The sequence below is a fragment of the Marmota flaviventris genome, chromosome 2, assembly GCF_047511675.1.
Source record: "Marmota flaviventris isolate mMarFla1 chromosome 2, mMarFla1.hap1, whole genome shotgun sequence".
Taxonomy (NCBI): domain Eukaryota; kingdom Metazoa; phylum Chordata; class Mammalia; order Rodentia; family Sciuridae; genus Marmota; species Marmota flaviventris.
Genome location: NC_092499.1, coordinates 51,151,418 through 51,166,307, shown reverse-complemented (window position 1 = coordinate 51,166,307; position 14,890 = coordinate 51,151,418). Strand labels below are relative to the sequence as shown.

General features: G+C 36.6%; 1 protein-coding gene across 9 annotated transcripts in view; it reads right to left on the bottom strand.

The window, feature by feature from the left end:
* The window catches only part of Mia2 (MIA SH3 domain ER export factor 2), a 106,108-nt gene that overhangs the window by 36,224 nt on the left and 54,994 nt on the right, over positions 1–14,890 (bottom strand). For all 9 annotated transcript variants that reach the window (XM_071607855.1, XM_027929478.3, XM_027929482.2 and 6 more), the window contains 3 exons: positions 14,679–14,799; positions 6,060–6,106; positions 5,242–5,332 (listed from right to left, as the gene is read on the bottom strand). In XM_071607855.1, the coding sequence (XP_071463956.1) occupies positions 5,242–5,332; positions 6,060–6,106; positions 14,679–14,799 (259 nt within the window). The remainder of the gene's footprint in view (positions 1–5,241; positions 5,333–6,059; positions 6,107–14,678; positions 14,800–14,890) is intronic.

Below are 14,890 nucleotides of genomic sequence, written 5' to 3'. Positions count from 1 at the left end.
ACACTTGTAATCCCAGCATCTTGGGAGGCTGAGGCAGGAGGATCACAAGTTCAAAGCCAGCCTCAGCAAAAGTGAGGCACTAAGCAATTCATTGAGACCCTATCTCTAGATAAAATGCAAAATAGGGGTTGGGGATGTGGCTCAGTGGTTGAGTGCCCTGAGTTCAATCCCTGGTACTCCGTCACAAAAAAAAAGAAAAAGAAAAAAAGAAAGAGAAAGTGGGGGACTTTCCTGGAATTAATACTGGACATTCAAAGCAGATCAGGGATTCATAAGGTTGGATATAATAAAATAAAGAAGAAATCCCCGGTGCCACAGCTTCTGCTAAAGCCAGAGTCACCAGCCAGAATGGTCCTTCCATGAACAAAACGGGAGGCCAGATGCTTGTCTGGGTACAGTTTAGAGATCAAAGACACTGCCAGATTGAACACAAACACACTGCACAATTCCTAGGGCAGGAAGGAAGTCCCACCTTTCCAAGATGCATGCAGAGGACAGAGGGAGGAACCATTTTGCAGCCAGCGTGAGGGCCAGCAGCTAAAGGAGCCAATTCCTGGCAAACCCAAGTCTAGCCTGAAATACAGGTCTGGCAAACCCACACTGCATGATATCAAGAGTGTGCCTAAATGACCAAGAAAAAATCAAATGTGGAAAGAAGTTTACACAGGGGAAAACTGAGCACAGAAACCCAGCAGGTTCTCTCCTTACTTTTCCAAAAGAGCTACTTGTAGGACATCAAGCTAGGAGAGATGCTCCTGGCTAGGAATTCAAAAGGATGGGGGTGGGAGAGATTGAGTTTGGAGACTGAAACCAAGATCAGGAAATGGTGATCTAGGTGACACTAGACTAAGAATTGGCTCTTCCACATAAGTGGAACCCAGGGAAGATAATTGGGGAGCAGTCTTCTAATGTGGACCAGCAATTGCTGGGCAATGGAGGAGTGTGGATTTAAAATCTCCAGACCAACTGACACTCAGCAAAGAGCCTGATACCTTTGCCTATAGGTTTGCCTAGAGATTACATCTTTCACCCTAGCAACCCCACCCTGAGAGATGAGCAACATCATACTCCAGATGACCCCACCTAACACTTCTGAGAATGGAAGCTGAGACTCTTGAACTCCAATTGAAACAATTCTTTAACTTTTCATCAAGATTATTTGTTTTCCTTTTTTCTTTTCACTATTTGACTGTGACCTTAATGGTTCATGGGCATTTATACATACTCATATTTGTTTTTCACATTCCTGGCATTTCTTAAGCCAGTTATTTTTCATCGATCAGTTTTTCAAGGGCTAGGATATTTGATTAGTATATTTCCATTTGTTTTGTATTATTTTATCTTTTAATTTTTAAAATTTTTACTTTATATATTTTATTCTCTCACTTATTTGTTTTCCTGGATTCTCTTTCTCTCTTTTCTTCCGCTAACAGTCAATCTTTATTGTTGTTTCACTCTTTCTTTCAATTTTTACTTGTATCTTCTCTGCTCTTCCCTCATAATCATCACATCCTGCGTCACTTCTGTTCTCTTCCTGTCCACCATTTAAAATTGTAAACCCTTTTGCGAACTTACTACTTTTATTATATGTAATAACTGATCATATCATTTCTGTTTATTGTGACAATTAACATTATAGACATCATAGAAGGAACTATTGGGCTCAATGCTGCATATTGTTTCAGTTGGTTGTTGTTAACTATGTCTTCCCCCCTAAATGGTGAGGTACTATAAAACCTTCAGGGGCAATATAAGTACACAAGGTATAATCTCTACTGCCCCAGATCCATAGTGTTCCATGGGTAGACACACAAACAACAAGAAAAAGCAAGGGAACAAATCGACCCAAATCAACCAAGACATTTCAATAACAATCCATCAACACCACAGTAGAAGAAATCTCAGAGGAGTTTAGAATGATCATAGTTAAACTGATTTGCAAGGTAAAGGATGATGTAAGGAGTGAAATCAGAAAGAAAATAAAGGAAGTGAAAGATCACTTCAATAACAAGATAGAGAGTCTAAAAAAAAAAAAAAAAATCAAGCAGAAATCCTTGAAATGAAAGAATCAATAAACCAAATTTAAAATTCAATGGAAAGTATTAGCAACAGACTAGACCACTTGGAAGGCAGAATTCCAGGCAATGAAGACAAAATATATAATCTTGAAAATAAATTGGACCATGGAGAAAAGATGTTAAGAGACCATTAACAGAACTTCCAAAACATATGGGATAATATGAAAAGACCAAATTTAAGATTTATCGGGATAGATGAAGTCTCAATGATACAAATCAAAGGAATGCACAATCTTTTCAATGAAATAATATCAGAAAACTTCCCAAACCTAAAAAACGAAATGAAAATAAATTAAAGGGATACGAATAGGAAAAGAAGAACTCAAACTATCCCTATTTACCAATGATATAATGCTATATTTAGAAGACCCAAAAAACTCCACCAGAAAACTTCTGGAACTCATAAATGCATTCAGCAAAGTAGCAGAATATAAAATTAACACCCATAAATCAATTGCATTCCTGTACATCAGTTATGAATCAACTGAGAATTTAGAAAAATTATCCATTTACAATAGCCTCAAAAAAAACATAAAATACTTGGGAATCAATCTAACAAAAGAGGTTAAAGACCCTATGCAATGAAAATTACAAAACACTAAAGAAAGAAATCAAAGAACACCTTAAAAAATTGAAAAATCTCTCATGCTCCTGAATAGGCAGAATTAATATTGACAAAATGGTAATACTACCAAAAGTGCTATACAGATTTAAAGCAATTCCTATTAAAATTACAATGAAATTCTTCACAGAAACAGAAAATTCATTTGGAAAAATAGGAGGTCCAAAATAACCAAAGCAACCCTCAGCGAGGAAAGTAAAGCAGGAGACATCACAATACTAGACCTTAAATTATACTACAGAGCTAGAGTAACAAAAACAGCATGACATTGGCACCAAAACAGACTGGAAGACCAATGGTACACAATAGAGGACACAGAGACTAACCCACAAAATTAAAATTATCTTATATTAGACAAAAGTGCCAAGAACATGCATTGGAGAAAAAGACAGCATCTTCAACAAATGGTGCTGGGAAAACTGGAAATCCATATGCCACAAAATGAAATTAAACCCCTATCTCTCACCATGCACAAAACTCAACTCAAAGTGAATCAAGGACCTAGGAATTAAACCAGAGACCCTGCGTCTAATAGAAAAAAAAGTAGGCCTTAATTTTCATCATGTGGGATTAGGCCCCAACTTCCTTAGTAAGATTCCTATAGCACAAGAATTAAAATCAAGAATAAATAAATGGGATGGAATCAAATTAAAAAGTTTCTTCTCAGCAAAAGAAACAATTGGTGAGGTGAACAGAGAGCCTATTCCCTGGGAGCAAACTTTTACCCCTCACACATCAGAGCACTAATCTCTAGGGTATAAAAGAACTAAAAAAAACTAAACACCAAAAAAACAAATAACCCAATCAATAAATGGGCCAAGGACCTGAATAAACACTTCACAAAAGATGATATACAATCAATCAACAAATATATGAAAAAATGTTCATCATCGCTAGCAATTAGAGAAATGCAAATCAAAACTACTTTAAGATTTCATCTCACTCCTGTCAGAATGGCAGCTATTATGAAGACAAACAACAATAAGTGTTGGTGAGGATGTGGCGAAAAGGTACACTCATACATTGCTGGTGGGACTGCAAACTGGTGCAGCCAACATGGAAAGCAGTATGGAGATTCCTTGAAAAACTGGAAATGGAACCACCATTTGACCCAGCTATCCCTCTATTCAGTCTATACCCAAAGGTCTTAAAAACAGCAACTATAGGGACACAGCCACATCAATGTTTATAGCAGCACAATTCACAATAGCTAAACTGTGGAACCAACACAGATGCCCTTCAGTAGATGAATGGATAAAAAATATATGGCATATATACACAATGGAATATTACTCATCAATAAAAGAAAATAAAATCATGGCAATTGCTGATAAATGGATGGAGTCAGAGAAAATAATGCTAAGTGAAGTCAGCCAATCCCAAAAAACCAAATACCGAATGTTTTCGCTGATATAAGGAGACTGATTCATAGCGAAGTAAGGAGGGGGAGAATAGGAGGAACAGACAAACTCTAGATAGGGCAGAAGAATGGGAGGGGAACAGAGGGGGCAGGGGGTTAGCAATGATGGAATGTGAATGACATCATTATTGAAATAAAATGTATAAAGATATGAATTGGTATGAATATGCTTTATATATATAACCAGAGATATGAAAAACTGTACTCTGTATGTGTAATATGAGTTGTAATGCATTCCACTGTCATTTATTTTTAAAAAATCAATAAAAAATTAAAAATAAATAAACACATGGTAATTTTTTGATTTTTTTTACAAAATGAGATGCTAACTTAATCTTTTTTCGAACACAACTAAAAGAACTTGTTTACTTTTTTAAAATACAAATACTATCAACAAAATAAGTAGAAAGGTTTTCTCTTTTATTGTTTTTGTTTTTGACACAGGGTCTCTTTTATTTTTGCTCAGGCTAGCCTTAGACTCACACAATTCTCCTGCCTCAGTCTTCCGAGCAGCTGAGATTACAGGGATATTCCACTGTGCTGAGCTCAATGAAAAGAAAAACTTCACTTCTACCAGTATAACATCAATCCTATATGTGCTAATAAACTATGTATATATATTAAAGAAGCAAACCATACTGCTACTAGTATCACTACTCAAGATCAATTCTGCAATTAATAAAAGTTTTAAATTTCCTATTCCTGGGCTAGGGTTGTGGCTCAGTGGTAGAGTGCTTGCCTAGAACATGTGAGGCCCTGGGTTCAATTCTCAGTACCGCATATAAATAAATAAATGTAAAGATCTAAAAAAAAAAAAAAAAAATTCCTATTCCTTATTTATTAACATCTAAAACTATACCAACCATAAAATAATACTTTAACTCATGGTTTCACATGTTTTTAAAAACTATTTCATTATTTTAATTTCAGTTAAATGTAAAAGAAACAGAAGACTTAACCAACAACAAATACCAAGACTAATTTTTCACAAATAGCCAACAAAAGCAAAAGTAAAAAAGAAAAAGAAAAATAATGAAATTGAATCTTTCTAAAATTGACTGAATAAATGTATTCTCTATAAGGGAATGTATTAAAAACTGTTAAGTATATAGCTTACTTACCTGTAAGGTCTTCCTTTGTTTTATCTACTTCAGATAATTGAGTATAAATTTGATTTCTTTCTCCTTCTAAGGTTTTTAAGGAGGCATTTAACTTTAAATAATAAAAAAAGAAAAAAGCAATATCAATCAGTTATACAACATACACACACACACACACACACACACACACACAAACATACACAACCTCAATATGCCACCCACAGCCTTTCTGCAGCTATTTTATCACTTTGATGAAATTATCACTTAGAAATTAACAATGCAGCTTCCATCATAGAAAGCTAGCAAAATCACGAGTAGTTCAGTTTCAGGACAGGGATACAGAAAAGCAGTGAATGCTTTGATTAAAGCAGTCTTCAAACTACATTACCAAGACTTTATATTCATCATCCAAGACCAGGATACTACTTCTAGGACAGAAAATAGAAGGAATAAACCGGAAGAAACTGAACCTAGCCTTTACTTCTCAAAATAAGATACAGAGCTATAGGGCTAGAAAATAATAAGACCGGAGAAAAAGAATGCACCAAAGGAAGTATGAGATAAAATAAACATTTTAAATATATTCCTTCTCTGAAGAAGTAAGTACAGAACTTGAAAACTTTTGTTTTAACAAATTCTAAAAATTAACTATGAATTTCATTAAAAAAAAAAAACGAAAAAGAAAATTTTGATCATTTCTTAAATACACTTACACAGGAACAATAAAATGGACTTTTAAAATAGTCACTAAGGACATACGGGTTTAATCTATGTTCTCTCTCTTGTACCATATTCATTATATTTACACATTATATATTACATATTATATATTTGCAAACCTTAGCAGCATAAACCACTTTCTTCAAAGCTCCTTTTGGCTGATTATCTATAGTGAAAAACAAAAACATGATTATTTGGGAAAATAATCTACATAATTAGATTAATTATTGTAGCATAATACTACAGTAGACACCTGCAATATCTCTTCTTGCTACATACAATAAAGAATTTGGTATAAGGCAGAACAACCTTGGACCTGCTCCCAGGAAGCTAAACAATAAAAGCACTGGAAGTACCACATCATTTATGATGTTCTTCAACATTAATTAAAAGAACAGAGGTATAATAAGGATTAAGCATTCACCTTAATACAGATCACAGACTTCCCAACTATTCTTGGATTCCTACAGCACCCAAAATATGAGAACTATAACCCAAATGAAAAATACATTAGGGGCTGGGATGTGGCTCAAGCCGTATCGCGCTCGCCTGGCATGCATGCGGCCCAGGTTCGATCCTCAGCACCACATACAAACAAAGATGTTGTGACCGCCGAAAACTAATAAATAAGTATTAAAAAAAAATACATTAAATAAGCATGGGTTCTCTCTATTAGCAAAATAATTATTTCTTAGATGATAAAGTACAAACAAAAAAAAACACAAATAGAACTTTATTACAGTCCATAGAACTTTATTACAGTCCATCTTATCTGTGGTTGTACTTTCTGTGATTTTCATGGTTTCATAAACAATTACAAAATATTAAATGGAAATTCCATGAACATACAATTCACAAGTTTTAAGCTGCATGCCATCCTGAGTAATATGATAAAATCTCATACTGTCCTACTCCTTTCTGCTTGAGATAAGAGTATTCATGCTGTATATGCTACCTGCTCATTAGTTACTCAGTAGCCATCTCAATACCTGGACAACCTACTACAGAATCATAAGTGAAAGAAACCACCTTCACATAACTTTTACTATGTGAATTATATGAACTTTCATAATTATTCTATTATTGCTAATTGTGTCTCTTACTATGCATAATTTATAAATTAAAAATTCTGTCATAGGGGCTGGGGTTGTGACTCAGAGGTTAGAGCGCTCCCCTACCATGCGTGAGGCACTGGGTTCGATCCTTAACACCACATAAAAGTAAAATAAAGATATTGTGTTCACCTATAACTAAAAAAAATAAATATTTACAAAAAAAATTCTGCCATAGGCATGTAGATACAGGAGAAAAAATATATACAGGATTCAGTACTAACTGTTTTCTCAGTCATCTACTGAGGGCTTAAAAAGTTACCTCCAATGGATAGGGAGGACTATTGTATATATTCACTTTGGAAGTGTAATTTTCTTCCAAAATATTAATAGTATCATGAAAGAAAACTTTTTTAAAAATTACGTATTCTTCAACAAATTAATTATGCAGTAGTAGGTCAGAGAAGAGAGAAGAGAAAAAGAATATATAAGTTAGAACTAGCATTGAAGGATGCCAAGCACTATGGAGACACCGATAATCTCAATGACTTGGGAAGCTAAGGCAGAAGGATGAAAAGTTCAAAGCTACCTTCAACAACTTAGGAAGGCCCTGACTCAAAATAAAACACAAAAAGCTCTGGGGATGTGGCTCAGTGGTTAAGCGCTCCTGGGTTCAATCTCTGGTATCCAAAAAAAAGAACTACCAGTGGAGCAAACCAAGTAAAGGGTACATGGAATCACTCTGTATTATATCTACAACTTTCTATGGTTCTGATAGACCCAACCTGATCTTTTCTTAAAATTGGGAGCAATCTCGCCACAAAGCCATGAAAAGATAATTTCAGCTTTACTATAAATTACTGCAAATTCTGAACCTGCTTGGAATGCCTGCCCGTGCCTTGAACTCACCCATGCCTGGCTCTCTGACCAGAGAGCAGTCCTCTCTGAAACTTAGTGATACCTCATAAATATTGGCCTTCCCTGGCCAGACAACGACCCTCTCTGAGGCTCTAAAGGTCCTCATAAATTCTCATGTTGGGGCCAGCAAAAAATGAAAACTACCATTAGTGTGATGCTTGTCAGAGTTCTGTTATCTGTAACCCCCCTTTGTGTAACTTTCTGGGCTATAAAGCTGGGCTGCAGGAAAGCTGGGGTGCTGTCTTGTTCCCGCCGTCTTGGGAGGGAGAGGCAGCCCGGCCGATTGAAATAATAAGCTTGTTTTAATTTGATTTTAATTGGAGTCAGTGGTCTTTCTTGCGTCCTGGTCTAACATTTTGGAGGCCCCAGCGAGATGACCCTGCCCGACCAGATCACAAGACCAGACTGCTGGAAATTCTGAAGCCAGCCTTCGCTCCAGGGCTCTGGGCTGGAGAGCCACTCTAGGGGGTGCGCACCTTGAGATGTTCCAAGGCCTCGGAGTGAGCCTGCGGTCCCCGGAGCACTGCAGTGAACTGCCGCACTAAAACTATCAGCAAGCACCTGGTGGAGGAGGCCTCCATAGGTAAGTGGTGCCTTTATAACATCTGGTATCCGGTTAAGGGAGATCTCTTCTGATGACAGAGAGGTGGCCTGGCGAGGCTCACATATACGCCTGTCTAGGACAGTAACAAGAAATCGTTCTGTCCTCTGTTCTGTTCTGTAGGGAATTCCTCTGGAAGGATAGAGAGGTGCCGACAGGCACGCATGCACTCCTACCCCGGAGCTTTAGCAAGAGGTTGCGTTGCTCCTCTGTTTTTGTTTCGGCGCCAGGTTTCTGTTTTCTTGTGTTTTGTTCTGTGTTCTATGTTTTTTGTTTGTTTGTGTGCGTTTTGTTGTGTGATTTCTGTGGTAAAAACTTAAGGATATTGGATGTGAAAATGGGTAATAAAGCAAGTTAGCCTGACACCCCTTTGGACTGTGTTTTAAGGAACTGCGATGAACTTTACCCCCCTTTGTTAAGCAGGGTGAGAGAAGCCCCTAGCTGGCTGCTGGAGCACACCCACTGCAGAGGGCAATGCCTGCTGGGGATCTAAGAACTGAATATCTCCCAGGTTAACAAGTGAACCTCCTTCAAAACCCCTTGTCCCTTCAGTTTCTCCTTTGTTAGCAAAGCAATAAACCTCCCTTTTTCTTTTTCTCAAAACCCTGTCCTCATTATTAAATTGGCATTAACTGGCTTCAAGGTCAGGAACTTTCAGTTACAAATTTTGATACCATCACCATGCCCCCCACCCCCTGGGGTGGAACCCAACCAGAGGAGCTAATCCTATAAGTAAAAGGAGGGACTGAGGGACACCCAGCAGCTGCCAAAGCCCTGTTGCTTCAGGGAATTCCCTCCTTCCTTCTCTGCACTGTAAGGATTATGCCACCTCTGTCTTCTTAAAAAAAGAGAAAAAGAAAAAGGGGACACTAAATGCAGTAAAGTCACCATGGAGACCCTTGATTTTACATTTCAGGTTGCCCCTCTGTGAAAACATCTGGTCCCCTTGTGGGGACATCTATGGTGCCACTGGTGTAGGAAATTTTTCTCTTATCTGTTCTGTTTTAAAGGTTTCTGTCTATCAGCCATAGTCTGGAGCTCCTTTCTGTCTGTCTGTCCTGTGTCTTTGTTTCTGGCTCTTTAAGACATGTGCAATAGTGTGTTGATATTATAAATTGTTTCTTGGGAATGATCTTGGCTGAATGTGTGTCTAAAAGATGATGTTTATTGTAACAATCTGGTATCTGAATGGGTTTTTGAAGCATTGCACAATCTTGCAGTTAAAAGTTGAGTTTAGGTAATTGTTTAGTTTATGATTTCAGATAATTCATTTCAGAGAACTTAAATACTTAGGATGGAAAACTAAAGAACTCTACTTCCAAGTTCGCAAGTAACTTCCCAATCATTCAGTTTTTTCACCAATTTTAAATTGGGTAGCCTGGGAAAATGTCACTGTGTGTACCAGTGCATTAATTTGGACAAGGATAGTAAATCATAGTATGGTATCTGTTGACAAAACAAGATGTAAAGATATGAAATTTGGAATTGTATCTTAAACTTGTATCATAATTTTCAACATCCAAACCTGAAAATTATGACTTATGGTTAAAATGCCTTAGGGCTGAGGTGTCTGCTCAGAATAGCAGTTTTTCCCTGCTCCTTCCAGACCTCAGCCAGGACTTATGTTGAAATGCAAATGAAAGAAGCCTGCAAGCTCAGGAGACTGATCTGAGGCCTAAGGAGAAAAAAAAAAAAAGGTAAATTGTATGGTATTTACTAATTACTGGCCAGTCATTTTTTCTAGGACTCTTGTTTTTTTCTTAGATTCTGTATTTTTTTTTGAGCTCATGATTTTGATCCTACAGACCTAGGTTAATGTTATTCTGATCAGTTCTATTTTGACCAACTGTGGAGTTTTTGAAACATTGCAATGGAGATTTCACCTGCGAAAAGCTACAAGGCCTTTACTATTGTTATGTGTGCACACTTGTGTTATGTGTTGTATGTCTATATATACACACACACACACACGTATGTCCGTATATCATATATATGACATACAAATTAACATATATAAGGAGCGCTCATAAAAACAAATTTAAAAAATGGATCCAAAGATCTTTAATTCACGTAATTTAAATGGTTCAATTTAAATTGGATAAACAAATAAAAATAAATGTCTTTAAATTTAAGCTTACAAGTTTTTCTAGGTGTTCAAAAAAACTAATAAAATATTAATGTCTATAAAATGTCTAATATGCCTTGGGTCTAGGACTTTTCCTTCAACAAAAAAAAAAAATGGCTAGCACTGTTCAATACACTTGTCTAATATTCTGATAAAATAAGTAAAGTAAATTTGATATGGGATTACTCATTCATGAGTACTTTTGTTAGATATCTGATTGATTTACTAAGTTTGTACTAGGGTCTGTATAAGATTGTAAAAATCAGTCATGTGTTAAAGAGACAAAAATTTCTTAAAACATAAGTTTACCCATAACATTGTGTTTATTAAGTTTTTTTTTTTTTTTCTAGAGCAAGCAACCATAAAAATTAAACAACTGGTTAAATAAGAACTGTTATTTTAGAGCATTATACTGTCATTTTTTAAAAGCTAAACTTGGTTAATATAAAAACATTAATGTAATTGTGGTGCTGTTAATGTGCTCATATCTTCCAGGTATACAAGTCTGGTAAGGTAGAAACTTTAAAAGAAAAGAGCATTATATCAAGCTGATGTTCTGAAGTTGTATGATAAAAAATATACTGGGGATTTATTTACCTGTTATCAATAAGATACGTAAAGTTTTATGTTACTTTTTACATTGGGGAACAATTTAAATGTATTTTTAAGTTAATGAGAGCCTAATCGATGTAAAGGTTAAAAACTTTCAGCCTTTCTTTAATTCATGTTTTAAATGTGATATCATATGGTGTTAGCTAATGTTCATGTGACCTCAAATAATTTATGTAAATTTTGTAAAATGATATTTAAAAAACAAAGATCAGCTTTAGAACTAAAACATTTAAGATTTATAAAGAGCCCTGCCTTACCTGAGATAAGGCTGTGTGTCCCATCTTACTACATGTGAGAATGACTACAAAAACAGTAGGCCAGATTTTAGTTCATTTAAAGTTATGTTCAAAAGTTGTTGTTTTTTTTTTTCTGTCAAGATTACTAGGATCTCAAACAGGGGATATAATGTATAACTCAGCCAAAAATTCAGGGTAGCTATTACACGAACTAAATGTTTTTACTCTTGTAAATTTTATTTTGTAATTTCCTTATAAATGATCTAAAGATTCCCTATTAGTGTTTTACAGAAGTGTTGCTCTAAGAACCATGTTGCTCTAAGAACACAACATGGGTTTATTTAAGATAATAAGCCATCACCTAGGATAATACAGATCCCAATTAATAAAAAGATAAATAATTATAAAGTTATAGACATTAAAGCCCAGTACTCTTAATATAAGTCTGTTAAAATTTATTTGCTGGATGTTTAAGATTAAGTTTTAAAATTAAAGTTAAATTAAAAGGGCCAGAAAAACCAATATTTGGCTCTTGCCCTCTGAGTCAATCTGAATCCAGGGAACAAGGGACTTCTCTAAAGAGCTTTGCAACTCTGGGCCACATAACCTCCCGATCAGGGAGATTAATGAGACCACTGGAGAACAGAAAGCCAATCAGTGCATTTGCTATGAAGAGGAGGGTCATCAGGGGAGGGAGACACCCCTGATGCTTCCAAGGGAAGCCACACGGTCAAGCAAGACCTGGACCCATCCTAGCGCAAATGGCACTAGCAGAACTGAGAAGCTGCTCTAAAATTTCCCCAGAAATGACTCCCATAAAAGCTCAGCTGACGGGGCTGGGGATGTGGCTCAAGTGGTAGCGCGCTCGCCTGGCATGCGTGCGGCCCGGGTTCGATCCTCAGCACCACATACAAACAAAGATATTGTGTCCGCCCAAAGCTGAAAAATAAATATTTAAAAAATTTAAAAAAAAAAAAAAAGCTCAGCTGACTGTTAACAATAGATAAAAACAAAAGTCAGTTTGACTGCTTCATCTTAAACACTTAGCAAAGACAGTTGAAACCAAAATACAGCCATTCCTGGGAATTTTAAATAATAATGATGATAATAATAATAATAATTTAAGATATACACTTTATGTTAGCCTCCCAAAATAAGTAAGACTGGAGGCTACAAAGAAGGATTCTCAGACAGAAACGCCTGATAACTATAAAAAGAGACTATCAAGAGGAGCTGCCAGAGACAGAAATTTTTAGTTTAAGGCTTACAGATATTCCTAACCTACACAGGTAGACTTCGTGTTTGCTAGTATGATTATCCAGCCCTGAGTAACAGAATTAAAGGTTTCTCTATTAGACACAGAGATCATACTAGTAAAAAATTTTTGCAAGATCAGATGACATTAAATTATTAAACTGTATCTTATGGGGAGGGACAACTGTAACACTAAAAGTTAAATGTTATGCTTACAGACCTGATAACTGGGGATGTTAAAGCCTGGTGAGGGAACTTCTAAACAGTGACATGTTCCAGCTGCTGCAACATTTATTCAGTACTCATGGTTTTTGTTTCTCTCATAGAAGCACCCATCCCCAGATGACTTTACAACCTGTTCTTCCCCAACCAGACTTCAAACCGAACTAAAAGGAAACTCATGTCCCTCATGCCATGCCCCCTCACATCACCCTCTCTCAGCTCAGAAGAAGCCAAAATGAGCGACGCCCCTCTTCTTACAACAATGGAGCCAAAAATAAATAGATTATCAATATAAGTAATCAATTAAGTCAGGTAAAATCAGGGAGACCGGTTTTGGGTGAGTTCTAAAAAGTTGGAGACTGTTGCCTAAGGGATTAAAATCCCTCAGTGCTCTTCCCCTACCCTATCAAAGATTTGAAAGGGACACATAAGAAAAGGGGGGAATGATAGACCCAACCTGATCTTTTCTTAAAATTGGGAGCAATCTCGCCACAAAGCCATGAAAAGATAATTTCGGCTTTACTATAAATTACTGCAAATTCTGAACCTGCTTGGAATGCCTGCCCGTGCCTTGAACTCACCCATGCCTGGCTCTCTGACCAGAGAGCAGTCCTCTCTGAAACTTAGTGATACCTCATAAATATTGGCCTTCCCTGGCCAGACAACGACCCTCTCTGAGGCTCTAAAGGTCCTCATAAATTCTGATGTTGGGGCCAGCAAAAAATGTAAACTGCCATTAGTGTGATGCTTGTCAGAGTTCTGTTATCTGTAACCCCCCTTTGTGTAACTTTCTGGGCTATAAAGCTGGGCTGCAGGAAAGCTGGGATGCTGTCTTGTTCCCACCATTTTGGGAGGGAGAGGCAGCCTGGCCGGTTGAAATAATAAGCTTGTTTTAATTTGATTTTAATTGGAGTCAGTGGTCTTTTCTTGCATCCTGGTCTAACAGTTCCACAATTATTTCAAAATAAAAGTTGTTTTTTAACCAGTCCAAGGAATTAGTTTGAGAATACAGTGAGTGGCTATAGTGAGGGAATGATAAAAACAATTTGAAGCCAGGTGCCAGGTACGGTGGGGTGGCACACTCCTGTAATCCCAGTGGCTTGGGAGAATGAGACAGGAAGATCACGAGTTCAAGGCCAGCCTCAGCAAAAGCAAGACATTAAGCAACCCAGTGAGACCCTGTCTCTAAATAAAATACAAAATAGGGCTGGGGATGTGGCTCAGTGGCCGAATGCCCCTGAGTTCAATCTCCAGTACCCAAAAACAAAACAAAAATTTGAGATGGCCAAGATCCAAGTACTATAATCATCTGATAAAAACAAAACACAAAAAAGTATCATGAATTATTTTTTTATATAACACTCAGTTTTTAAACCAGTCACCCATCCACGTAATTAACTTAAGAGTACTGAGAAAAACAAACAATAAAATGTTTGATGCAATTCTGAAAATTATTATGATGACAACAAATATAATACATAAAGAGAACAGATATAAAGGAGCTGTGTGAGTCCATTTGTGGGGCTGAAGAAGTATTTACTGGATTAGGTGAAGCTAAACCACATGGGATGGTGAGAGAATGACACAGTGTTTCAGACAGACAAAGAGAATATACCAAAGTACAAGTGTGTAAAGAACATAGTGCATATGAGGAACAAAAAGGAAATAGAAGAGCTAGTCACCATTTTAGCAAAAGAAGATGAGTCATGACTTAATACCTAAGTAAGCACCAACTTCTGATTCACTGTTCATTTCCAATTCCAAGTTACCATCATCTGTTAGGTCTTCTCCAAGCACAGCACCCCAGTCTTCCATCTTTAGCAAGCATTCAATCAGAGACTTGACATTTAGCAAAGGGAAAAAATAAAAGAGAAAGGTAATGCCTTATGCTAATGGCTTTACAACTTATGAATGTACAGTAGTAGTTGAA